Source organism: Mesitornis unicolor, unplaced genomic scaffold (genome assembly GCF_000695765.1).
Source record: "Mesitornis unicolor isolate BGI_N332 unplaced genomic scaffold, ASM69576v1 scaffold21499, whole genome shotgun sequence".
In the NCBI taxonomy this organism is placed as follows: Eukaryota; Metazoa; Chordata; class Aves; order Mesitornithiformes; family Mesitornithidae; genus Mesitornis; species Mesitornis unicolor.
The window spans coordinates 26752-51952 of record NW_010206946.1 but is presented as its reverse complement, the minus strand read 5'-3'; the positions used below and the strand labels follow the sequence as shown (position 1 = coordinate 51952).

Here is a 25201-nt window from a genome sequence, read left to right as displayed (position 1 = left end):
CCACAAAACTCCAAATCCGAGTCTGCCCATGGTCACAGTTCCCTCACACACGACCAGTCGACCCGGCTCTCATCGGGGGTTGCAACGGGGAAACCTGGGTTCTGCGTCCTTCTCCTCCTCCCTGTGAGAAATGAGACTCGCTTCATAATGTCAATCATAATTTTGGTTTATTATAAAGCAAAGGCAAAACAGCGCTGGGTGTGAGGGGGAGTCGCCTCACCGCAAGACTCGCACATCCATAAAAATTCATGAAGGCTTTTTATTGTACTGGGGTATACACATTCATTATTATTTCCTAGAAAAGGCAGGCTTATACAAATGATTTTTACAGAATTAGTTTACATACTCATTATTTTCTAGAAAAAGGCAGGCAAATGATTTCACAAAATTAGTGTACATATTCATTATCTTACATGTGCATATTCTCGTTGACTTTTTGCTTGTGGTCTAGCCCTTATCTGTCAAGTCTCAGCTCCTGTTCAGAAATGCTGCTAAGCATATCTATCCAACACGAGTCATGATTTCTGTTTCTTACATCGCTCTCTTTTCTTTCCTTCAAACTGACCTTGGTGTTCTTCAGAGTTGTTCTCCTTGGGTCCCACTCCTTTCTCCGCTGCAGGTCTCCTCCGATGGTTATAGAGTTCCTGGCTCGCTCTCTCTTTTTTCTGCGATGAGCTGCAGCAGGTCTTAAGCTTAAGTTGCGGTTGGGGCCAGCCAAGCCCAGCTGGGCAAGGCCAGGGCCATGCCACCCGCACCTCGGGCCGCACTGGTCAGGACCGGTGCCAGAGAGAGAGGCATGCCCTGCACCCCCTTTAAATACATGAATTTGCAGGGGCACTGATTGTCTTGGCCCTGGTCAGAGGTGGGTCTGACAAGAGGCAAAGGGGGAGCTTCTCAGGTAGCTTCTTAAAGGGCCATCTCCATAGCCCTTCCACCGTTACCAAAGACACAACCAAAAAACCCCTCACAGAAAAACACAATACAGAGCAACAAGTGCACAGTCAGTCCTAGTGTTAGAAAAATATCATACAATGGAAGTCATGTCTTGCTTTCTCAAATTTTAATACACATCTGCACCGAGGAGTTGCTTCATTTACTCAGTATCTGTGGTTTCTATAGAGGATTAAATGTTTTTCTGGAGCCAGTTTTTCTATTCTTTAGGGAGGGTATCCTTGAATTGCTCTTCTGGAGCATTATTCTGAGCTGTCTCTGCTCAATAGCTTCACCTTATTCAGATGCAAATGCGCGATGTCTGTTTGGAGGCTGCCATTAGCATATTAGGAATAGGTTTGGAAAAGACTTTGTGTGCTTTTATTTGATAAATAGCTTGAAGGAGAGGATGTGTGTTTTGTAAATGGTTTACAGAGTTGAAATCTACTAGGCCTACAAATGGTGTGGCATTTCTGTCACTGTAGTTCATTAAGTAAAGTGGATTCTTGCTGTTATTAACACCGTGGTGAGGATTGTACAGTGAACTCCCTTACACATTTATTATTCTTCCAATGTTTGTGTTCTGATAGTGTTTTCCTGGAACTGGAAAAGTGCAAGCAGAAAAGATGGTGCATCCTTGGGCACTGGAGTTACTGCAGGTAGCGTCTGAGAAATCGGCGATGTTGAGATGTTTGGCAGGAACCAGATTTTTTCCACTCTTCTCTATTTGTGAAAAAAGTGTTTTAAAATCCATTCCATATTACTTTTATTCTGAAGTCTATCTGGAAATGTGGATGTGAAATGCATCTATAACAATTACAAATGTGATGCAGAAATATTTAGGCAATAGAAACAGTGAAGAAGAAACTGCATTGCTTTTTACGATTCCTCTTTTTCCCCATGGTTTTGTTGGCTGTAATTATCTGAGCATGGCCTGCTTGTCTTACATTAGAGAAATGTAGTCCTCTTCTGCCTTTTGCTAGCTGTCCTCATCATCTTAGTGAAACCATTTCTTTTCTATGACAACTAAGCTGATGATAATAAAGACTTATGTGAGAATTAGTTGGTTTTATAAGACTTTATTAATGACAGACAGGCTTAGGTGCAAAGAAGCAGTTTTTCTATGTTGCTGTTCTGCTCATTGCTAAGCCTCTTCCTGAGCTAAAACCCTGTTGCAATCTATCACTCTAATAGGGAAATAAAAATGTGCCTGCAGTTTGTGTGCCAGGCTAATGTAATAGTTCACATTTGCGTATCCACTCAACCTTTTCTTGTGGAGAGCCTTATTTCTGTGGTGGAGGATGATTCCTGTTTGTTAGGTATGAATCCAGGGCAAACTTCATCTAAACTTGGTTGCAAAGTGAAAGGCTCAGTGCCAAGAGAGGATGTTCATGTATGTACCTAGGCAGGAAGTTCTAGAGGCTTCTTAATTTTATTTTTTTTCTTCTTTAAGGTTCTGAGTTTTCCATCCCTCTGTCTTCCTGGTAGTTTGTGCATCTTCAGATAGAGGTTAAAACTGCCACAATCAACATGTGGGTGCTCTGTAACATCTATTTCTGGTTTGATGTCACTTTTCTTAAAGCACTTCCAAACCCACCTATTCATTTGCAGGGAAGGCCATACATTTATGGCCATGATAAAGGACAAATTCATTGCACTCATGCACATATATGATGCTTTCAGAAGAGTTTGATTCTGTTCAGCTCCACCTGAGTCCTCCCATTCCTCCAAGACAGACACCAACTCGGCAAAACCATTGTTTCTGATGCAGATATTTGATGTAGGGTTTGAATTGCTAACAAAAAGGCCTTTGTGTGAGGGAGCTGGGGAAGTTGGGCTGCTTGTCCTGTGTTTGACCAGTGTTTAAGATGCTGCTCTGACTGCGTCTGACCCGGAGGCGCTTTGGGAGGAGTAGCAGGGCTTGTTCCCTCTCATGGATGGCCTGAGGGTTGTGCAGCTCTGTTGGAAGCAGTGTTCTGGCACAAGGGAGCACCGTGGGGTTTCAGCTGGTGCCGAGGCGGCTGCTGCTTGTGCTGCTTGGCCACTCACTGTGGGAGCCAAGGAGATGTCAGGAGCTGAGGAAATGAAATACATTCCAGCTCTGGCCCAGAGGAGTGGGAGGGTGTTTTAGTCTTTGCTGTGATAACAGAGGAGTGCTGCGGAGAGGAGTGATGATGAGGAGGAGGATGATAAGAAATAAAGGCAGAGCCAGGTGGTATATGGGAGCCAGCCAGTGCGTAAACACATCACCTGGGAGGAGGATTTGAAGTGGTATCATGTGAGGAGAGGCTGTGAATGGTTAAAAATGGGAGACAGTAACTTAAGAGCATGGATATACACTGAGATCAAGAGGAAATGTTATCTTGAGCCTAGTGTTTGGAAAACTATAGGACAGAAGATGAGAGATGAAATGGAAGACATGGGTGTATTTTAGTCAAGACATAGAGAAACAAAGCCTTATCCCGGATGGGATGGGTGGATAAAGGAAGTCATCACAGTATGTGATTGAAATGTGGTAGCAGGATGGAGAGGGTGTAAATGTGTGTAGTAGGGAGGAGGGATCGTGTATTTATAATTCTGTTAACAGTTCTAACAGTGTCAGAAGCATCAGATATAAACTAAAAGATTACAAGCCCAAAGGAATGCAGAGATTGAGTGAGTCTTACCATTCAAAATTTACAGAGTATTGGTTTAAAATTACAGTGCTACGTATAATAATATAAAAATATCTAAAGGAAGTAGGCATGGAATAACTATAAAACATTTTCCTTCAATATATAGTTACGTTTTCTTTGCTTCCTTTGTCATGAAGGTGTTTTGACAGATGATTTTTTCCTCTATGTGGAGAAGAAGTAGTGTCTCTTACACAGCAATTAAAGGTGTCAGGAAAAAAAATAGATATGCCTGGCAGATGCTGGAATGCCAGTAAGTCATTTTATTAGTGGAATTGGATGTCTGTTTACTTGAATTTATTCTGCTCTGCTTTGCAGTTGAAAGATGCATGAGTGTTATGCAGTCTGGGACCCAGATGGTTAAGCTGAAGAGTGGAACCAAGGGGCTGGTTCGTCTCTTCTACCTGGATGAGCACAGGACCTGCATCCGATGGAGACCGTCCAGGAAAAGCGAAAAGGCAAAAAGTAAACTCTTAATATTGCTTTTAGTTTCTTGGGCAGTTCAGTATTAGAATGTGAATTACAGAGGGAAAAACTGAACAATATTTCTCTTGGATCAATTGAATAAATGCTCTTTGATGCTTATTTTAAATGTGATGTGTTACTTACATGAAAGTTTTTGAGAGTGTGAGTAGAGTTTGACCACCTGCTGAAAGTCCAGGACTGTGAAAGGAAGGGGAGTGTACTTCAGTCAGATGTCAGTGTTTTCCACAGGTCTATATGAATTACGAGCAAACTGCAGAGTGACTCGGTAATAAACTATGCTGAGCTCTTTTCCATGTATACATCACAAATTTAAATAAGAAACCTAGATAAGTTTAGATTGGGGTTTCTTAATCTTAACTGTGATCATTTTCTTTAGGTATTTCATTATTGTGTAACAGTATTTCTCATTGAAACTGTTCCTACTGCACTGTTTTAAATTGGAAATTCAAATTAATGGTTTATTGATTAAAACAAGGACTATAAATTCACAGAACTGCCACGGACGCTTGAGATGAAAAGAGCAGTTGGGAAGGCAACTAGTGATAGTGACAGTTGATTATTTTGGGATGGTGTGTGGTGGCTCAGAGCTGCTGTGTTGAACTGTGTCACTGTTACATGCTGTGGCACTGGGAGCCATGTTACCCTGACACAGCCATGGGAATCCCTCTCAAAGCATGGTCATGGTGTGAACAGTCCCTTTGGAGCTGTGCAGTGTTGCTCTGATTGATGGCAAACACTTGGTGTCTGTCTCCTCCTTCTCCCTTTTGAGTCACCTACAGTCCAAAATGGAGCAGGGAGCACTCAGAGCTTTGCTGTAACCTGGCTGTGCCTGCACTGCTCTGCCTTTGGGGCAACTGCACCACGTATATGGCATGGCCAAAGCAAGAATAAATCTAGAAATCAAAACCCACTTCTGGATGTGAAGCTGTAAAATTGAAAAACCTTTAATGACTCTCAGCCAAAATAATTCATACTTGCTAAAACTGAAAGAGGTTGGGTGGATATCCAAGCATGTCAATTTTGGTTTCCCTTTTCCTACAGTTGTCATCGATTCCATTTACAAAGTCACCGAAGGCCGGCAGTCAGAAATCTTCCACCGCCATGCTGAGGGGAACTTCAGCCCAAGCTGTTGCTTCACCATCTACCACGGCAGCCACATGGAGTCACTGGATCTCATTACCTCTAACCCCGAGGAGGCTCGCACCTGGATAACAGGGCTGAAGTACTTGATGGCTGGGATAAGCGATGAGGACTCGCTTGCTAAGCGCCAGAGAACACATGATCAGTATCCTTGCAGGAGCCTGAGCTGCACCTTCTGAGTCAAGAGCTCTGAGTTTCTTTTTTTTAGTGACTTCAGCATAGGGTCCCTTCACCTCCTGTTAAGTGACCAAAATGGAACCTCAAGTAATGGGTTTGACATGGACACTTATCTGGGCAATAAAACGGCAGCTGTGCCTTAGGGACTGGATTAAATTGCATTGAAGTCAGGCGATAGTCTTGCATTTTGTTAGGGAAATTCTTATTGAAGGGTCAAAACAGTCATTTCCAGTTACCTCGATAAATACAAACCCTAGCATGAATTCAGGATTTCTGTCATCTTCTGTTTGCCTGACTGCGTTTTTATTCTTCCGCTGTAAAATGCAAGGTCCATTAGAAGACACTGTTTCCGAGATAATACTAATTGAAAACTTGAATTTGTTCGCCTCTGCACAGGTAAAATCCTCATGTTTTCAGGAGTCTTTCAGTAAGCTGATGAGTAACTCCTGACCATCTCTTGGTTGGTGTATGCCAGATATCTGTCTGTACTTCTCAGCCTCCATTGATTGTCAGGAACACAAATCTTTAAAGCTCCTTAAATGTGTGTAGCCTAGTAACCAAATGAACTTCTGGTAAAGATCAGATCTATTGAACATTTTCTTGATGTGTTTTCTTTCACAACAGTGTGGGCTAGTATGTTAGATATGAAAAACGGGGAAAAAGGTCCCCAACAAAACCCCAGCCAAACCAAGCCCATCCTGATTAAAATTGTAATCTGTTTCTTCTGTCATATGGAAACGTACAGTGGTCACTTGTAAGTACTCCTTCTAGAGAATGTACGTGGCTCAGGTATTTTTTATTTATATTTTCAGTGTTTAATTACTGTTTAATATCTGCCAAGATAGACACAGATCTATTTGGGGGATATATTGCATGCTCTGTTCCACACATAGCTTGCTGTATTTATCCATGACTCTTCCAAACTGCACGTATCTGCTGTATGTTCTCTACTGGTGAGACATCACTTCAAGTCTTGCTTGTGTTATCAAATGTGGCAGGTGGGAGACTGCAGACAAAATGATCCTGTACCACTTCCAGGTAGAATGAGAGCTTAGCAAAAGGCGCAAAGGGATAGATGTGCAAAAAGTGAGTAAAAGTTATGGTTAGAACATGGAGAAGGTGAAGCAGAATGGAGGGAGAAGTGCACGAAGATATCAGAGCAAGGCCAGCAGTATCTCAGAACTTAGGCTCCTGGGCTCGTAACAGCGTACGTGGTACCCTCTTGTGCCTTTCCTTGACATGCTTGTAGCTGGGTCAAACAGACCTTCGAGGAGGCTGACAAGAATGGCGATGGCCTCCTGAACATTGAGGAGATCCACCAGCTGATGCACAAACTGAATGTGAACTTGCCCCGCAGGAAGGTCCGGCAGATGTTTCAGGTTGGTGCCTCTTGCACAGCATTGTTGTGGTGTGGTAGTGCCACTTAAGGTCCATTTCTGCACAAATCCAGAATAAGATCTGTGAGTTGGACTTAAAGCTCTGTCCTTTCCAGCACCTCAGGCTTTTCCAAGACTTAGCTTTTTGTGGACAACGATGTATCAGAACATAGGTTTAATGATGAAAACCACACAGAAGACAACTTATTAATACTGCTTTTTTAAATGCATGGTTGTTTTCATCTCTGTGAACTGAATTGTTCTGTGCTGGCACTGCTGGGCGATGAAATGACTCTGTTTCTGTTGAAACACTTTGTTTCCTTTATCAAACTTAGCTTCCCTGAAGTTCTTTTTTCATGGAGACCTACATAATGTTTGACAGCAGTTCTCCAGAATATATTCTTTGTCTTGAAAATCCAAAGCAATCCTCTTAGGCAGATGTTCACAGTAAAAAGCTTGTATTAACATGCATTAAGTACTGTTTTCTTCTCTTCCTACCTCTGAGGATAAACAAAAACTGCCATCAAGACTGGGGCTATTGAGCATAGGTTTTGATGTGGAGTCATTGCTGCTGCAATTGTCCCCCCTGCACAGTGCTGACAGGGGGCTGAGAGTGTTGCAGTCTGAATTAACGTGAATTTAAGACTGTGATATTGTCCTGAGTGTTTTAAAATGTCAGGCTCTGTTGATAGAGGAAGCCACAGGGTGAAATTATTATGTTTCTTGCTATGTTTTAATCCAAGATAACTGTAGGGTATACAGGAGAGTGACAGAGATCAGAATAAAGCCCAGGGTGAGCCTCTTTACATGGGAAACAGCTCAAAACTAAAGATGGAATTGAGATTTTCACGGGGAACCTGTGGCTTTAGCATAGTAACTGTTTTCACCAAAAAAATCTAATAGATGGTATTATAATTTTGCAGTTATTTTAGCCTACTAGGATTTGAGTCTGAACAGAAACTTGCAGACCAGAATTTACTAAATTTCTCTTCACGTACGTAAGCCCATTCCCTTTTTCCCCTGAATTCACCTGTGCTTTGCATGCTTACCTGCGTGTTATTACCTCCTAGGAAGCAGACACAGATGAGAACCAAGGAACCCTAAATTTTGAAGAATTTTCAGTGTTTTACAAGATGATGTCCTTACGTCGAGATCTCTACTTACTGCTTTTAAGCTACAGCGACAAGAAGGATCACCTCACCGTGGAAGAACTTGCTCAGTTTCTGAAGGTGGAACAAAAGGTATGGGAATACCATGCAGCCATATATATACACACATATTAATACGTTAAGGATAGGGAAGGAATTTTATGGAAAAGTTTAGATTGAGGTGAGGGGGAAGGACAGATGTAATGAAAAAGAAATCTAAAGGCTTTATTGTATGTGGGATGATACATGATATGTTTTAAAGTTAGAAACACATGACAAAATAAGAAGAGCAAACTATTTCTGATTATCCACAAATAGTTCACCTGTGCATGGCTTAATTACTTAGTAGTAATTATAAGGATGCTGCTTTTATTATTAAGGCAGTAGTTTAAATATTGACAAAGAACAACCTCTTAAATGTGGCCTAAGTCTTTTTTACAATTTTAAGGGAAGATTTGGGTGATCCCGCTCTGGCAGAGGGATTGGACTGGATGATCTTTCGAGATCCCTTCCAACTCCTAATATTCTGTGATTCTGTGATTTTACTTTTGTGATCTAATGCAAAGATGGATATTGTACCAGCCTGGCCAAGGGCGAGGTGTCCAGGATTCTGTCTTCTTTTCCCCTTCTACCTTCTTTCCGCAGTTTTCTTCAGGAAAGTCTGTTTTCCAGGCTTTCTTCACAGATGTGTGAGACTTGGGCAGAGAAGATTTTGCCTCTGAAGGTGGCACTGCTATTCTCACCCTGTGTCACCCTGCAGAGAGGGTGAGAACTGCAGGAACAGATACAGGAATAAGGAGAAAGAATGTAAAAGATAAAAATGGAAAGAAGCATAAGTAACTTAAGAAGCACCGCTGGGTCAAGATCGAAGATTTTCCCCTGATGTGCTTATAAACAAACTTGCGAACAAAAAAAAAAATCTGTAGCCATTCCTACATATGTTGTTCCAGTGGAGATTTTCGTGCCCACCTTGAAAGAAACTGAATTACTACAGAAGTTGTCTGTGGACACCGTGGGGAAAACTCTGGGCAGTGAGGAGCACAGAAAGAGCCTTGTGATCTCTAGGACAACTCTTTGCTTCTGGCAATTGGCCCTGGGTTGTTTGCTCACCTCATGCGTCCTTGCAGAGTATTGCTCCAAAACAACCTCATGACGATAAATGCTGACATCCCAACCTTCATGAGTGTCCTGGGTAGAGGTGCTGTGTTTTGCCTGCAGTCATTGGATAACGTCCTGTGCCAGGGATCCTGCCTGCTATGGCTGCTTTTTCTGAGTTATCCCTAGCATAAAATATCAACAGTCTGTGCTGGTTTTTTGCTGAATTTCTCCCCGTTGGCCACTGTGGCAATTCCCTGGCATGGACCCCCCCGACTCTTCCTTCCTTCCCCTGGGAACATGGAACACTATCATGGCAGTGAGCTCGCTGTGACAGCCTCAACACAGACTCTTGCAAGCAGTCTGGTCCTGGCACTTCTGCCAATTACAACTTTAAGGCACAAAATGTTTTTATCTCTTTCCCTTTATGTTATTGCCCTAAGTCTGCTGAGCTCACTTCTTTTTGCTTTGTTTCCTTCTTAATCACTGCCTTCTGCTTGGGTGCCCTTCAGTGGAGCACCCTTGACAGCAGCAGCAGCACGATTGGCACTGATGAGAAGCAGAGAAATGCTCTGGAGGACATGGAGATGCTGAAGAGCAGTGGTATGAGAGGGCACTTGGAGACCCAGGCAGTAAGAAAAACATGTGAGAGAGGCAGAAGAGCTGTCTTTGTGAGTGCACAAGGATGTTATGAAACCACTGATGCAGCAGAAAGAACAAGTTGTCAAGCCTGGGATATTGCATCTTCTCTGTCTGCACACTGCTCAAAATGCTGGATGCAGACAGGGCTGTTGGCTACAAATGCTCTGCTCAATGTTATTCCAGAAAAAACCAATAAAAAGAGTAAAAGCGTGATCTTCGGTAGATGATCCTCTCAGCAGTGTAGTTTAGGAGCACCTTGTACTTTTTTTGCCTCTTCCCTTTGGTCTTCCCGCTTCCTGGTATTAAGAGTGTTAGAGCAGATTCACCCTTTAATGTTTTTAGGATACAAACATGGTAACAATGTCCTTGGGTAAAGCAGGATTGCCTTTAAAAGCTGATAAAGGTTCAAACCATAATGCAGCTTTCAGGTGCTTTCAACCAAGCAGCGTTTTGTTTTTGCTGTCATCTGGCTGCGTGGAAATCTGGACAGTCTGTCCTGCTCCGTCTGCTGCTCTTTTGGCAAGACTTTTAAATATTCTGCAGCCTGAGGGTAGAACAAAAGGGTTTGGGGTTTTTGTTAACTTGCTAAGCTGGTTGCTTTTTTTTAGATCTCCCTGTTACCTTCCCTCCAGAGCTTGCGAATCAGATTATTTTCACTTAGGTGCAGTTAAACTCAGCTTATTGCTATTGAAATAGCAATTATATGGCTTCAAAAGTCAGAAGAGCAGAAATTAGGCTGGTTTCCTGGGATGCCTCCTGGTCCTGCAGTCCTCTTAGCACGAGTGGCTGGGAGAGAGGAACACCCCTGGATGTACAGACATGTCTGTGTGCCCAAGTGTTGTCCCTTTGGGAGCGTCCTTTCTTAATAAACCAGTATCATTGAGTTGGTCTTCATCAAAATCTGATCTCCTGTTGTATGCCAGCCTGCTTCCACAGCAGACACTTCTTCACTTCTGCTGATGGTTTTACCTGCTTACAAGGCTGCTTTGGTGTTACAAACCTGAAATGTTTGGTTTTGTTATTCTGAGGGTGAGGTTTCCCATGTGCCTGCTTGCCACCTGCTGCCTTGCCATGGATCAGTTACTTTGCAATACACTTTTATGTGTCCTGAGGTAAAGGACAACCTGCTGAGATCTCACCTCCAGCAGCTTCTCTGCCTGCTCCAGGAAAGTGCTGCATATTTATGGTGTGCCCTGTCAATTTTTATGATTGTATGGCATGTCCTGTCGATATTTATGATTGTCTGGTGTGCCCTGTTGAGCTCCCAAGTGATGGGAAGCAGATGGAAATGTTAATATTATTACCCCATCGTGTTGGTACCAAACCAGTGTCTTCTAAAAAACAGCAGCTGCCGTGTGCAGCCCAGATGAAACTGGTGGCAAAAAATAATGCCCCTGCTCATTTTAATTGTACTGAAGTGAAAGTAAATTTATAACAATTACACCCTCAGAACATGTACATATAATTATGTAAAGTTTTTCCTTAATTATTCAATATGGGGTAGTGTATTTTGAGTTAAGCCTGCTTCAGAGAGTAAGTTTGCTCCTACTGCTTGTCTACACTAATTCTACAGCATCACAGGAATAATGAGTGATGTGGTGAATAGTGAAAATATGGCAAAGTGGTATTAAGTGGGGATTAGGTACAGTTTTAGAAAATTAATGTTTTGAAACAACTACACTTGCTCTCTTGGAAGAAGTTTTAAAGGAATATAACGAGACAGTAAATGCCAGGGCACGCCTATGTGTTAGGCTGTGATCTGAATCAGTGTGTCCTGTTAAAAAGCACGAATGCAGGGACTGTTTCCCTAGATTAGACATTTTTGTTCCTCAAGCACACAAGTACCGTGCCACTCAGCCGCCAAGGAGCCGTCGGGGATAATGAAAAAGTTGATTCTAGGCAGCTTGTGCTAGAGAAGGGGCTGCTATGAATAGTGTTTGCAATCAAACAGCAACATCTACTTGAGCTGGGATAATCGGTTATTTTCTCTACTGAATTGTTCTCATTCCTGTTATCCTCTGTGATTCATGCAGGCGTCTCATATTGTTGTCTTAGCCAAGAGATATAAATACAATGTTTGACAAAGGAGATAGGCTCTCCTTGTGCAAGAGAGAAAGCTGAGGGACGGGAAAGCTGCCCAGAGAGGTTGTGGAGTCTCCTTCTCTGGAGACATTCAAAACCCGCCTGGACGCCTTCCTGTGTAACCTCATCTAGGTGTTCCTGCTCTGGCAGGGGGATTGGACTGGATGATCTTTTGGGGTCCTTTCCAATCCCTAACGTTCTGTGATTCTGTGAAAGGGGAGAAAGGCTGGAAAATACCTCCCATTTCTCACCTTGAGTCACTTCAGGAGTTGAACTGCTCACTTGCCCTCTGTTCCTATACTTCTATTGTTGACATGTCTTGGGTTGCTTTTTTTTTTTTGAGTTAGCAGGTTAATGGTTCAAATAAGCTGCCAAAAGTTTTAGTGGCATCATTGTCATCCTGTGGTATTATTAGTGGAGGAATTGAAATATACCCAATTATAGTTCTTTACAAATTAATGGGGGCAAGCGTAAGAAAAGATGAGTGAGTGACAGAAGCCACTTTTTTAATTTTAAAGGAAATATAAGTGTATGGTGATGCTCTGGCCCTGCTCGTTGGTCAGGACTTCAGTTGTGGGCTCGTTGAAGCTGATGCCAAAACTCTTATTTGTTTCAGCAGAACTGCTGCTTTTCATTTCAGAGTCAAATTATTTATCTCATAGCCTGTATATTACAGTGAGCTCTCTGGGAAGTAATGAAATCACAGAAGTGGAAAAGACATGAAAATGAAATCAAACCCTGCCAAATCTTTTTGCATGTTTAAGTAGATTATATTAAAGAATATAACTTCATAGTTCTCATCTCAGCAGTATTGCCCAGTACAATAATTAAGTGTGCTTAACGGCTAATTTTCATCTTTAAACTAAAATGACGCAGCTTTTAGGTGACTGTTACATCTCACTTCTGTTTTTCTCCTCCAAGGTAAGAGCCATAAGGTATGTGCAGCACTGACAAAATAAAAACTTAAAGTCCTTTTACAGTAGTGTTACTGTCTGTCCTATTCATATTTGACTGAAACTAATGTTTGATCATAAGAGTTTTCAGCTGGGCCTAGAAGCCTAAAGTAGATTTTGGCACAGTGGTGACATGGTATTAAAAATAAGCGCACCAACACTGTTGTTTCTATGCAGATGAATAATGTGACGCCAGAGTATTGCCTTGACATCATACAGAAGTTTGAAGTGTCGGAAGACAACAAGAAGCAAAATGTTCTTGGGATTGAAGGTAAAGTTTTTGATTTTGAAATTAGTTTTGTCTTGATGTACTGTAGTGGAATAGAAAAGCTTTAACAGTGTTTTGGTGTAGCTTATAATATTTTACCGCAATAGTTATATAGATCATCGGCGTAGCCTAGGTGCATTTTTGTGAAACATGGGAGAGATGAGAGTGAATTAGCAGAGTGTTTTACAGCCATACATCACAGCCATCATACAGTAATGTGAATGCCTTGGGCTTGCATGAATTTATTGCTAACTGTGTATTTGCCCAGAAGATAACTTCCATGAAGAAGCATAATTGACATGGGGATTTTAGGGGAGAAATGTTCCTCTGCGTGGTACTTAAATCCTGGGTACAGCCTCCCAGATCTTAAACAAGCTGCTGGTATCACCCAGGGCACTGCACTTAAACTGAAATAAGGAAAGCCTAATGAACAAGCTATGACACTTAAAAAAATATATATATATTTCTGAAGGCGTTTCTGCTCCTCTTAACCTTACTGCTGCTGCTTTTATGTTTGAGTTGCTTTCAGGGTTGGTATTGTTTGCACTTTCCTTTGGAAATATTTTATGTTTCTCATTCTCAAAGGACATATTTTTGAAACTTCAATGCTGATGTGATTTACATAGCTATAAACCGAGTACCACCTTCTCACATAAACTTGCAGCATTGAGAAAATGAAACTAGAATGAGTTGTGTGGATTGGTGAACTGGCTGGCACAGCCCCTGCTCCCTGTACTGCAGTGCAGCCTTTTGGGTGGCTGCTGCCCTGTCCACACAGTGTCTGCAGTGGGAACAGTGCTTGTGTGCAGCAAAGAGGGTCCCTGGGATGGAGCCTGAGTGACAGCGATAACATCAAAAAAACCCAAAAACCTTTGCTCCCAAGCCAGGATATCAGTTTGGCTCCCATTTCTGTCCTATGATCTGTTTAAATTGTCAGGTCTTTACTTTGGTAGGAGTGTGTTCTTTTGTTTTGTTCTTGTTGCTGTTGGTACGCCTTCCTGTGCAACCTCATCTAGGTGTTCCTGCTCCGGCAGGGGGATTGGACTGGATGATCTTTTGAGGTCCCTTCCAATCCCTAACGTTCTGTGATTCTGTGATTCTGTACCTTCTGAAGATTACATCTCCACTTGGGACCTCTGGGGCATTAACAGCAGCACAAGTCCTGACGGATCTGCAGAACACCAAGCCTTTATTCTTGCAGGTGTCATATCCTGCATCTCTTCTGCTGCCCAATATTTGAGGGTTTTCCTCAGCTTCCTCTTATTTACAAGACATCACACTTGAGGTGGAGCAGAACAGGACAGCTCTTGCCTGTTACCATCACAAGGGTCCATGGTGCACAGCTCAGATCCTTTGTGTCCTCTGACTCTGAGGTCCCCTCCTTTCCACCAGCTCTGTTCCTCTAAGCAGATCACTCACCCTCCAAGGCACAATTCAGCATCCCAGGAAATGCGGCCTGATGCTGCCTAAGCATTTGATCCGATTTCTCAGTTATCCTGATGCTTTAACAAGAATCAAGAGAGGATAGGGAATACCAGTTTGAGAAGGAGAAGACTGTTTTTATAACAGTAATGACTCATGGTTTAGCTGTGTACTGTCTGTTTGCAGTAGCATCTGGATGAACAAATCATTTTATCTCACTGAATAATTGTGAGGGAGGATATATTCTTCCACCAGTTCTAACAGAAGTAGTAGCATCATCTTCTGTTCCAGTTATTAGCAGAGTGGTTTTGTCTGAGCTGCAGCAGGCAGCTGCAGCACACAGGCTTGTCTCTGTGCACTGGATTTGGTGTGGGGAGGTTCTCCAAGGTTTCAGAGAATTTTTTCCCCTGCTTTTTTGTCATCTGCCCCTTTTGAGGGTCTGAATGAAACTTCTGATCTGAAAATAGGTTGGGCAGTGGCTATATTGATCTGTGGAGTTTTTCGGTCTTCTCTGATAGCTGCTATTTGTTAGTTTTACGCTTCTCTTAGAATCCTACTTTTATTACTATTGGTTGTTTATTAATTTCTGAAGAGGCTTAGCTTAATGCCATGCTTTGCCAATGCTTGTTGTTTGGTTGGGGATTTTTTGGGCAGTCCTAAATGTCTTTCTAGATTATATTTGCTTTTCCATTTCAAAGCTCTTTGATAATTGTCTGAGGACAAGGGTTGGATCCTGGGAATGTGTCCTTCTCAAAGGCATCAGAACTTCCATAGGCTTCACACACTTATGTGTGTGCCAGCTGTGGACCGAGTCTGTGCAGCCTCTTCAGTGTGCACTGACAGCAGTTAATATACTGAAAACGTGGGGTACAGGAGGATTAATCCCTGCTATGTGATTCAGTAGTTTTGGAGACTGACAAGTGCAAACAGAAAAAAAGCAAATGTTAGATTGCAAATTATTCACCTGGTAAAATGTACTGCATCCGTGGAAAAACCCTTTCTCTTTGTTCAAAGGTTTCACCAACTTCATGCGCAGTCCTGTGTGTGATGTATTTAACCCTCTGCATTGCGAAGTGCATCAGGACATGGATCAGCCCCTTTGTAACTACTTCATTGCTTCCTCTCACAACACGTACCTGACAGGAGACCAGCTGCTGTCCCAGTCCAGGGCAGAGATGTACGCACGCGTGCTGCAGGATGGATGTCGATGCATTGAAGGTGTGATTTAGTGTAACGTGATGGTTGTGAGAGTGGGATGGATATTTCTTTTAAGTACAAACTCAGTGACAAACTTAAAGCATGTCTGATTAACTTCAGTAGTAAACTCCTGGCAACATCAGTGGTAAATTTGGTGTAAGTCCAAGATACAGTAATTCATTAGGAAAATATTACTGTCCTGGTTTTACTGTCATCAGTTATAAACTTGAAAGTTTAATGGGGAGTGGAAAAAGACTACATTGTTTTTTAATAGTTTGTCTTCAGAAGCAGAAGCTGCTTTCCCAAGAGATAGCTGTAAACATTATTTGACCTTTGTAGTTTTATGTAGGGGGAAAAAACCCTCAGTTTAATGTAAGGGGAAAAACCAGTTTGAGGTTGCAGATTTCTTATTTGAGGTGAGAAAAGACTGTCTTGTTAGTCTTAACTCAGCTGGTATATCAGCCTGCATGGTTGAGCAGTGTACATGAGTTCTGCTGGCAAGCAAGATCATGGGCATCTCTTAATACACAGCTTTTCTTTTCTTAATAGTGGATTGCTGGGATGGTCCAGATGGAGAGCCAGTAGTGCACCATGGCTATACTCTTACCTCTAAAATACTCTTCCGTGATGTGGCAGAAACCATCAATAAATACGCCTTCATCAAAAATGAGTAAGTGTAGAGTCAGTTTTGAATCTACACCTGTCTGTTTGGGGTGGTTAATCCCGTGCCAAAACCAACAATCAATATCAGGAACGTATATTCCTTTAAACATACTGAGAAATTATACAGATTGTTCTGTTCCTCTGTTAATTGCCTGTGTCATATTTATTGTAGAACTGCATGAGCTTTCCATCAGTCAGATTAGAAAGTTCAAACTAAGTTAGTAAGGCTTTATAAACTTTGCATTGTAAACTCATGAACAGTCTGAGACTGTTAAATATCTACAGAATATTTTGATCCTTTGAACAGAACTTCCCACTCATATCCACAGGGAAATTCTCCATAAAAATCATTATCATAATATTCTCCAAGGAAAATACTTTATTTCAGTAGGAAGATTTAAAAGCTGTCTCATATGTGGTATGAAGAAGTACTGAGATGTGAGGTAATGTTCAGATTCTATTTTGTTTGCCAGGGTGTACTATATAACGATTTATTATTAAAATAATGGAGTTTAACCATATTTATACAACAATCTCAAATCAGGAGTGGATATACAAATTTGGAGTAGTTTAGAGAGAATAAATGGAAAATGCTTACTTCTTATTAAGAAAGGGGAAAAAAGTGACACAAGAATGGGTGTGGGGGAGGGGGTGAAAAACCCACACCACAAAAAACCTGAAAGTGTGGTGTTCTTGATTAGAAATAGGAGCTGGTGAATTCAGAGCTGAAAGATGTGGTTCTTCATTCACTGTGTAGTTGGGCTGTATGGTTCCTTGTCATAGGATGCTGTGGCTTGCTGTACAAATTTGTGGTAGAAATAGGTTGTTATATACAGAAACAATGTCTTTAGCTCAAGAAACGTGGAGCATGGGAGAGCATTCTGGAAAGTATTGCCAAATATTTCCCCTTCTTCAAAGTTTAGGCATCTTCAGAGGTTTGCTGTCACTCACTGTAGCTGGACTTAAGACAAAGGCAAATGGTCCCTGTGGCTGTCGATCTGCAGAAGATGAGCAGAGAGGAATTGGCAATTCCTTTGAATCTGTTGGATTCAAAATGCTTTTCTCCAGGAGCAGTTTGCTGGTCACTTACAGCTTATCAAGACTTTGTACATGCTTATAAAGGAATAGTGTAACTTTTCTCAGCTACACAGAACAAAACAGCTTTGTGTTGCTGCTGAGCTTTATTGGAAGTTTTCCTGTGCCTCACACTTGGTGATGATAATTTTGAAATTCTGTGACCCTGTGCAGAGCAGGGATTTGGGTGCTTATGTGCACATTCTTTCCTCCCAAAATGAGTTGTTTTCAGAGTACTGACAACGCAAAAGCAAACTGCTTAAATCGGTGCATGTGGTGAGCTGTGCAGGTCTTCTCTTTTAAGACGCAGTTATGGCAATGTCTGGTTTTTGTTGTTTTTTTTCTAGGTTTCCAGTGATATTGTCTATTGAAAACCATTGCAGTATTCAGCAGCAAAAGAAGATTGCTCAGTACCTGAAGGAGATATTCGATGACAAACTGGACTTGTCACCTGTAACCACTGGAGATTCCAGGCAGCTGCCCAGCCCTCAAAATTTGAAAGGGAAAATCCTAGTGAAGGTAACGTGTGTTTGCAAAACACAACAAGAGTCAGCATGTGATATCTGTCATAGATTTTTCTTTGGCTTTGGAGAGCTGATTCAGCAGTGCCATGTGGAACAGTACAGATGCACCGAGTGGGTTAGAATTCTGAGCTTTGCAGAGGCATTGAAACAGATTTTACCTTGGACTTGACAAGTGTCCCAGAGCACTTCTGTTTCAACAGGGAGGTGATAGCAACAGCAGTGGAAAGAAAATTCTATTACTTAAGCATCTTATATGAGAGTGTTAAAATCAGAGGTGTTTATTTTTAAACCTTAGCATCAAGTCAGCAGAGCAAAAAAATCGATAAAATCCATTGTTATGAATAGAAAGAACTGTGACACAGTTACCTGAACCTGGTATGTTCTTTTTTCTTTTTTTTCCCCCCTTTTTTTTTTTATTTAGACAATTTGTTATTAGTGGATATTTGTATGGTTCATATCCGTCTAGTATCTCAACATTATCCTCCTTGGACAAAGTATTCTGCAGTAATATAAAAGCATCTGAGAATTTCTTGCGTTTTCTTGTGTTTCCCCCTTGCCCTGCTCTGAGCAGTAGTTCCTAAATGAGACTTCACGGTTCACCACCTGTGGCTATGGAGGAAGAGCACTTCAGTCCTGCAAGGCCTCCTCCCTCACTGCTCCTTACAGCCACTGTCTGAAGTTGGTGTTGGATGCAAGATTAATTGTGTGGGCCTCTCTGTGTAAACTATTTGCTCTGAAAGGATTTCAGAGACCAAGATGGATATAATAAGAAAGAAATCAAGGCAGAACCTTTGAGAGAGTGATTAGTAGAGCTGTGGCTTATTAGATTGTCTAATTTACATGGGGGCAATTACTTCACTGTGAACTCTTGAAATACTCTTTTTTTTTCCCCCCTTTATCCTCTGTATCAAGCTGGCTACAGGGATCCACAATTTTGGTTTGGTGTTGGTTTGAACATATTCTAGTGTATAGTACAGAGCTGCCTCTGAATTAGGGAACCTTTGTTTCTCAACTGTGATTTTGAATTTCACTGAATCAGTTTTCTTATGTGACTGCCAGTTAATGAGCTATGCAAGCACGTGGAGAACAAACAAAACAGTATATAATGTCAGTACTGTCACAAAACCCAGCAAACCTGGTTTGAAATACTACATCAGCTCACCAAAAGGCAAGAGGTTTGGTACTGTGATGTTCTCACATGAACTTTTGAGCTAGTTTTCCGAGCACACTTGAGTTTGTAACTTAGTTTGATTCTTCAGGTGTCAGTGCTGAAACCCTGTGAGCAGTTACAGAATGGTGTGGAGCTGAACTAACGTTTTCAGAAAGAAGAATATTATTTTAAGCATCACAGTATCTTTTCCCAAAGCCCTGTCTCCCATCTTCTGCTTAGTGTAAGCAGCCCTGTTGGAAAATGGTAATAGTTATATTCATATTTAGCAACCACTGTCTTGCTGAGAAGTAAGCCAATTTCTCATATTTTTGCTATTATTTTGCACCATTTTATACATTTTCCTTTGCAACAGAGTATTGATTCATTAGCAAAACCATTTCGAGTAATGGCGTAGTTGTCATCTTGCTAGTGTATATAGAGAGTATTTCTAATAGTACTTATGGATTTAAGCCAGCGTGAAGTGAATTTGACCCACACGTTACCAGGGCAGCATTATTAATTTCAAAATGGAGTCTGTAAATCAATCCTCTTAATTTCTGCAGAAATATGAGTGCGATTCTTATCTACCTCCATCACTGCTGAAACAGGTAGATGGCAAGCGTTTCTGCAATCAGTGAGGAAAATGCAAAAGTAATAATGCAAGTTTAGTAGAGGATTTATTAAGGAGCAGATGGTAAAGCAAGAGGCAAGGGTTTGCAAAACTCCTCAAAGCAGAGCTCGTCTGGAGCTGCTGAGGTTCCTCCTTTGGTGCGAGATTGAACCAGAGACCTTCAGAGGCCCCATAACCAGCATTTTGAAGGTACCCATGGCTGGGCTTTGCTATAAGGAGAATTAAAGATGAATGCTCTAAAAAGAGTAATTAATCTGTTGGAGCCTCTTATTTTTTTAATGGTTTTTTTTTTTTTTTTTTTACCAGAAGTAGCCAGTTGCCCCTGTTTGATGCTCACCATTAATCAGATGTTGGAAACTAGACATGGAACTAAAGTAGTTCCTTTCTGATGTAGGTATATGGCATTCGCAGTACAGATTAGCAACTAATTCTCAGTTGCTGGCTACACTCTTGCATGAGCATGCAATATAAAAATAGGCTTTGCTGCTTCCTTCATGTTGAAGACTGCTTGCAGCAAGTTCTTTTGTGTCTGCATTTGCCATTCTGATGAAGAGCCTTTAACAAAATCTCAGCTTCTGATTTGTATACTGAAAATAAAACTCTAAAACAGTCTGCTTGCTAAGGGTAAGCCTGAAGTAGCTGGGAGACAATTAAAAAATGTCTTTTGGACACTTGCTGGCTTGCTACAGAGGTGGGAGATGGTTTGCTTTTTATGAAAGAGCTTGCGGTAACAAACTCTTCCAGAAATAGTTAAATTATCACCTGTGATAATCTGAAGCCAGTTTGCATGAGACTCTGAAAACAAATTCTAAGCTCTGGTCACAATTTACATAAGGAATAGCTGAGGAATGGGCTATTTTGGTCTTTGCGCTACATAACATGGACTACATGGGCATTTATTTTTCCTCATTTTAGGGTAAAAAGCTGCCATACAGTCTTGGAGCAGATGCTGAAGAAGGAGAAGTTTCAGATGAGGACAGCGCTGATGAGATTGAAGATGACTGCAAGTTAAAGCCTTGCTATGTACGTGGACATACACAGCTCCCAGAACTGTTACATCTCTACACTTTACACACATGCTCTGTAATCCTGTTCATAGTTGTTAGCAGATTGGAGTTTTTAACTTTGATTTTTTTAAGTCAAGTCCTTAAGATACAGAAATTATATAATTCCACAGGTAGATATGGAATGACATTGTTGGGAAATGTACACTTTGTCATTGGAATAATATAAATAACAGATTGAAGTATTTTAGGTACACTGGACTGAAAATATTGATGCCAGCACTGTTAGCATGCTGGGATTTTTTCACATACAGATGTGTAGTAGTCAGAGCAATGGCATGATGGAATTGCTGTGCAGTTTTTAGATTAAAATTATGAAAGGAAACGTAGAAATGAAAAAAAGGTGTAAAACATGATTATTTTCAGTCCTTCTGTTCCTTTGACACTGAAGATTGCCTTCTGTTCCTTTATTTCTTAATTTCTCATTTGTTTTTTGGCTGTTAATTTTATTAATACATTTTTTTTTGTTTTGCAAAAAAATTGAAGCTCATGTGCAATGCTAATACACCTTATCTAGCAGGTGCTTTTTTCTAGTCAAGAGGCAGCCTTGCTTCACCAGTTAAAACTTCTGAACCCAATAAATACTAAGGAGATGCAGAAAGAATAGACTAAATTCAATTACTATGTAACAAGTATCATGTTTATCTCTACTTTTGAATGTAGCCCAGTGAGCCTGCCTTGTTGCCACACATACACCTACTGTAGTTCTCACTAACTGCTTTTGTTTTGCATATTGAGTTTTTAAATTGTCTGTATCATTTCTGCCTGCTATTGACAATTAAAGGTTTTTCGGAACAGCTTGAGATTTGCTTTACATGGCACAGAAGTCCCCAACTGAACTTTTTCAGAGGAAACATCTGTGTATGCTGGTTATGCCCCTGTGCTGCTGTGAAAAAACTTGTCAGAAACAGCTTTTTGGAGATTCAAGTATACCACACAGAGGGACTGATTTGATAAACCCCCTTTATGCTACTGGACAGAATCACGATTAATTAATTTCTTAATTATTTAGAGGTTAGATTGCACTTGGGTTTCTTTCAACCGCTGTGTTCCACAGCACAGCCTCATACAGAACTACAGCCTTGTAGTAAATGCTTGAGGCATGGGATAAAATTAGCTTGCTCAATGACTCAGAATGTTATATTTCTGTTACTATTTGCTACAGAACTGGAAATATTTGGCATCATCTAATTTATGAGGAAACTTAAAGACCCCCAATCCCATAGATCTCTAGGGGTGTGGTTGTTTTAATTACAGGTCCCAACTTCAACAGGTGTAAGTTCAGGGGAAAAAGCATGTATTAAATAAATTTAACTAATGATGGGTATAGTAAGAGGAGATAAGATTGCTCCAGCAGTTCTGAACCCACATAGTGTCTAATTTGTAGTTGCACACTGTTCAATTGGAGCATCTGGGTAATCCACGTGTGCTTTGCTAATGTGGCTTGAGCACTTCTGATAAGGGGATACTTTTTTCAACATGAAGGCCTAAGACAATATTTGGCAGTCCTTCAAGACAGAATGTCCTTGGGCTAGAAGGGGAACGTGCTAGGACAGAGGAGTCGGATTTTCTCTCCTGTTTCAGGTGAGGTCTCACACTCCATGGACAGAGGAACGCCAGGGCAAACTGTTGTTCTGTAGCATCCACTTTTATTTTAAACACCTTATGTAAGAGACTTTTTTCTGTCTGTGTAGTCCATACGCCTGTTGTTAACAGTAATTGCTTTCTCTGTCTTGCTGTTTGGAGCAGAAATCTAACGATGCTTAGGTGATGTAGTATTCTGGGGGAAGTGTGGCAGTTCATTAACTGAGGATTCGTATTGTCTTCTGAAAAAGGAGGTCAGCCTTGTGACTGAGAAACAGAGCCTAACCTCAGGCCCATGTTCTGGGGTGATCTGCATGCTGGACTGTGCTTTGGTGAGGCAGGGTAAATTGTGTATTGTGAGGACTGAAGGGAAAAAATGAAAACAGAAATGGCAGTAAAAGCCCCCACTAGAAAGGCCAAAGCTGGATTATGCAAGAAGCTTTTTCTTGCCCAGAGAAAGGAGATGTTGGGAGTGCTGCATGGCCTGAAGTGTGTGTAATGCTCCCTTGGGCTGTCCCAGAAGTAATGGATGTAATGATCTACTTTAACAGGATTTCTTCATGTCTTTCAGAGTAATGGTGCAACTGAGCACCAGGTGGAATCTTTTATAAGAACAAAACTGGAGTCTCTGATAAAAGAATCCCAAATCAGGGACAAAGAAGATCCCGACAGCTTCACTGTGAGAGCTCTGTTGAGGGCCACTCACGAGGGTTTAAATGTTAACCTGAAACAGGTATGTGGAGTATTTTCCTTTTGCATGCTCTGTTCAGTGTTAGACAATGCAGTATATATTGCACATAACCCAAAGTGGTGGTGTGCACAGCATTAAAACATGGGATTTTGTTTGTACTGCCCTAAGCAAGGTTCTGATTTTTGTGCCCAGACTGTTTTATATCAAGAATTGTATGTTTGTTTTCCCTTTTGACATCAAACTATTTTTGTAAAACAGCTGAATATATTGGAATTTTTATTACCTCAATAAAGAGTATTGGTATTTGGAAAATGATTGGCCCCTAAATAGCATTTGAGGGGGCAGGGAGTTATTTTTTTAAAGAATGCAAATGTCCATAAGGTGGTTGTGTTGGATATGATGCCTAAGATTACTCAGTGTATGTCACTGACGCGACCAGGATACTGGAAATCCTTCAGTCATTCAAGTGCGTTATTCAAACATCTGTCGGGTAATATTACAAAGTGATAGACATTTCTAATTGCCTTATTTTAGATTATTAAGGGACATTTAGAGATCTCTTTCCTTGTCACAACAGTCCTTTGTGAAGCCTGATTGTATGTGACTTGTTTTCAAAGGTCTTAAAGCAATACAGAGCTGAACAATTAGTAATAATAATTTAAAACAACTGGAAAATTAATTTGTTGACCTAGATACAAGGAAACTAAAAAGTTAAATGTTGGGGTGGTTTGGTAATTCTGTAAATCTTTAGCTAGCTTTGTTTGGTGGTGTTGTAAAGCTCTTTTTCTGGTAGTTACTGGGTAATTGATGTACCAGAACGGGATCTGTTGGGAAATTTTTCTGCTTTTTTGCTGGTCAAACCTCATTTTCCTTTACTTCGTTACTGATGTGCCTTTCATTTTCCCAAAGACTCGCTATTTAAAAAGAAGAACATTCACAATGCAGGTTTATGCAGTAATCTTCAGTAGTTGCCAAGTAAGTTTTTTGAGGCGTGAGGGAGGAAGATGATGTGTTCAGCACTGTCAGTCAGGCCTGATGCTGGTTTGGATTTGCTGCTGAAACTGTCAGCTCTCACTCTTATCTGAGGAAGAAAAAGTGCTTTATCTGCTAAGGTTTCCTTCTACAATTTACAGAACCTTTCAGCCTGAGCTAGGACCAAATCTCTGAGCGTAGGTGCAGAGGTTATTGACATTTTTGTGCCAAAAGAGCCCATTTGGTGCCCTTACCATTGTGAGTGTCAGAAGTGAACTCCAGCTCAGCACTGAACAGGGAAAAGCTGGAGTTCACTGAACTTGCTGAAATGCTGGGGGAAGATTTTTCAGCACCTTTAGGTCTCTGTTTTGCTCTTTAGGAGATAAAGGGATGTGTTTTCCTGACAGAAGAAGCTAGATGCTGCCAGGAATTCTCAGACTGGTGTGTAGGGGCATGGCTGTTAATGTGAAACTTGGACTTGAGGCTGCCTGTGGGAAGTCCACATTTGTCTGTTAGGAAGACCATACCCCCACCACCATACCTCTTCCTTTGTGGCTGTTTTCAAGTGCACTTTCAGATGCTGTTTTGTTGCTTGTTGCCTATTTTTGCTAGGCTGTTCTTTCTACATGTTGGTTGTTGTCTTGAGTGTTAATGTCAGTATTTTTCCTTACCGTTAGAGGAGTGCTAAGCTATCAAGGATATAAAGAAATGAGAAAAGTCCTGTAGTGAGATCTTGGCTTTCAGTTGGTGTTCACAGATCAGTATGCTCTGTTTAGACTTTAACTCACTTTTATTCTCACTTGCAATCACTGTACCTTTCTAATAGTGAATCTAAAAGAACTTACGTTAGGTTGAAACTATGTCTTTTAGAGACTGCAGCAGACTCTTTAAAGATACTTCTGAAGGTCTCTAGTTACACTTTTTATTGCACTTTTTCTGCACAGAATCTGGACACAAAAGAAGGTGGAAAAAAGTCTCATAGCCGATCATTAATGGGCAACTTCGGTAAACACAGAGTAAGTAAAATGACTCAGTTTGCTGCTCTAGGTCTGACAGCATTGTAGACATGCTGGGTTTATGTTGCTGCTCAGTGTGTCTGGGGCAGCGAGGAAAGTCTACGTGGTTACACTTGGTATATTTACTACTGTGAAAATGTGTTCTGATCTCTTCATGGTTTCATATGTAGCATTTATATGTTTATGTAGCTGGTAGGACTAATTGTCTGCTTCACTGGGTCTTACTGTGGCGGCTCTATTGAAC

At 41.1% G+C, this 25201-nt stretch overlaps 1 protein-coding gene across 1 annotated transcript in view; it reads left to right on the top strand.

The window, feature by feature from the left end:
* Positions 1–3931: 3931 nt before the first annotated feature.
* Positions 3932–25201, top strand: part of PLCH1 (phospholipase C, eta 1) — a 35430-nt gene continuing 14160 nt past the window's right edge. The window contains exons 1-11 of the mRNA XM_010191971.1: positions 3932–4067; positions 5130–5373; positions 6655–6784; positions 7852–8022; positions 12879–12972; positions 15406–15609; positions 16138–16258; positions 17673–17844; positions 20546–20653; positions 22850–23011; positions 24886–24957. Coding sequence (XP_010190273.1) covers positions 3932–4067; positions 5130–5373; positions 6655–6784; positions 7852–8022; positions 12879–12972; positions 15406–15609; positions 16138–16258; positions 17673–17844; positions 20546–20653; positions 22850–23011; positions 24886–24957 — 1614 coding nt within the window. The remainder of the gene's footprint in view (positions 4068–5129; positions 5374–6654; positions 6785–7851; positions 8023–12878; positions 12973–15405; positions 15610–16137; positions 16259–17672; positions 17845–20545; positions 20654–22849; positions 23012–24885; positions 24958–25201) is intronic.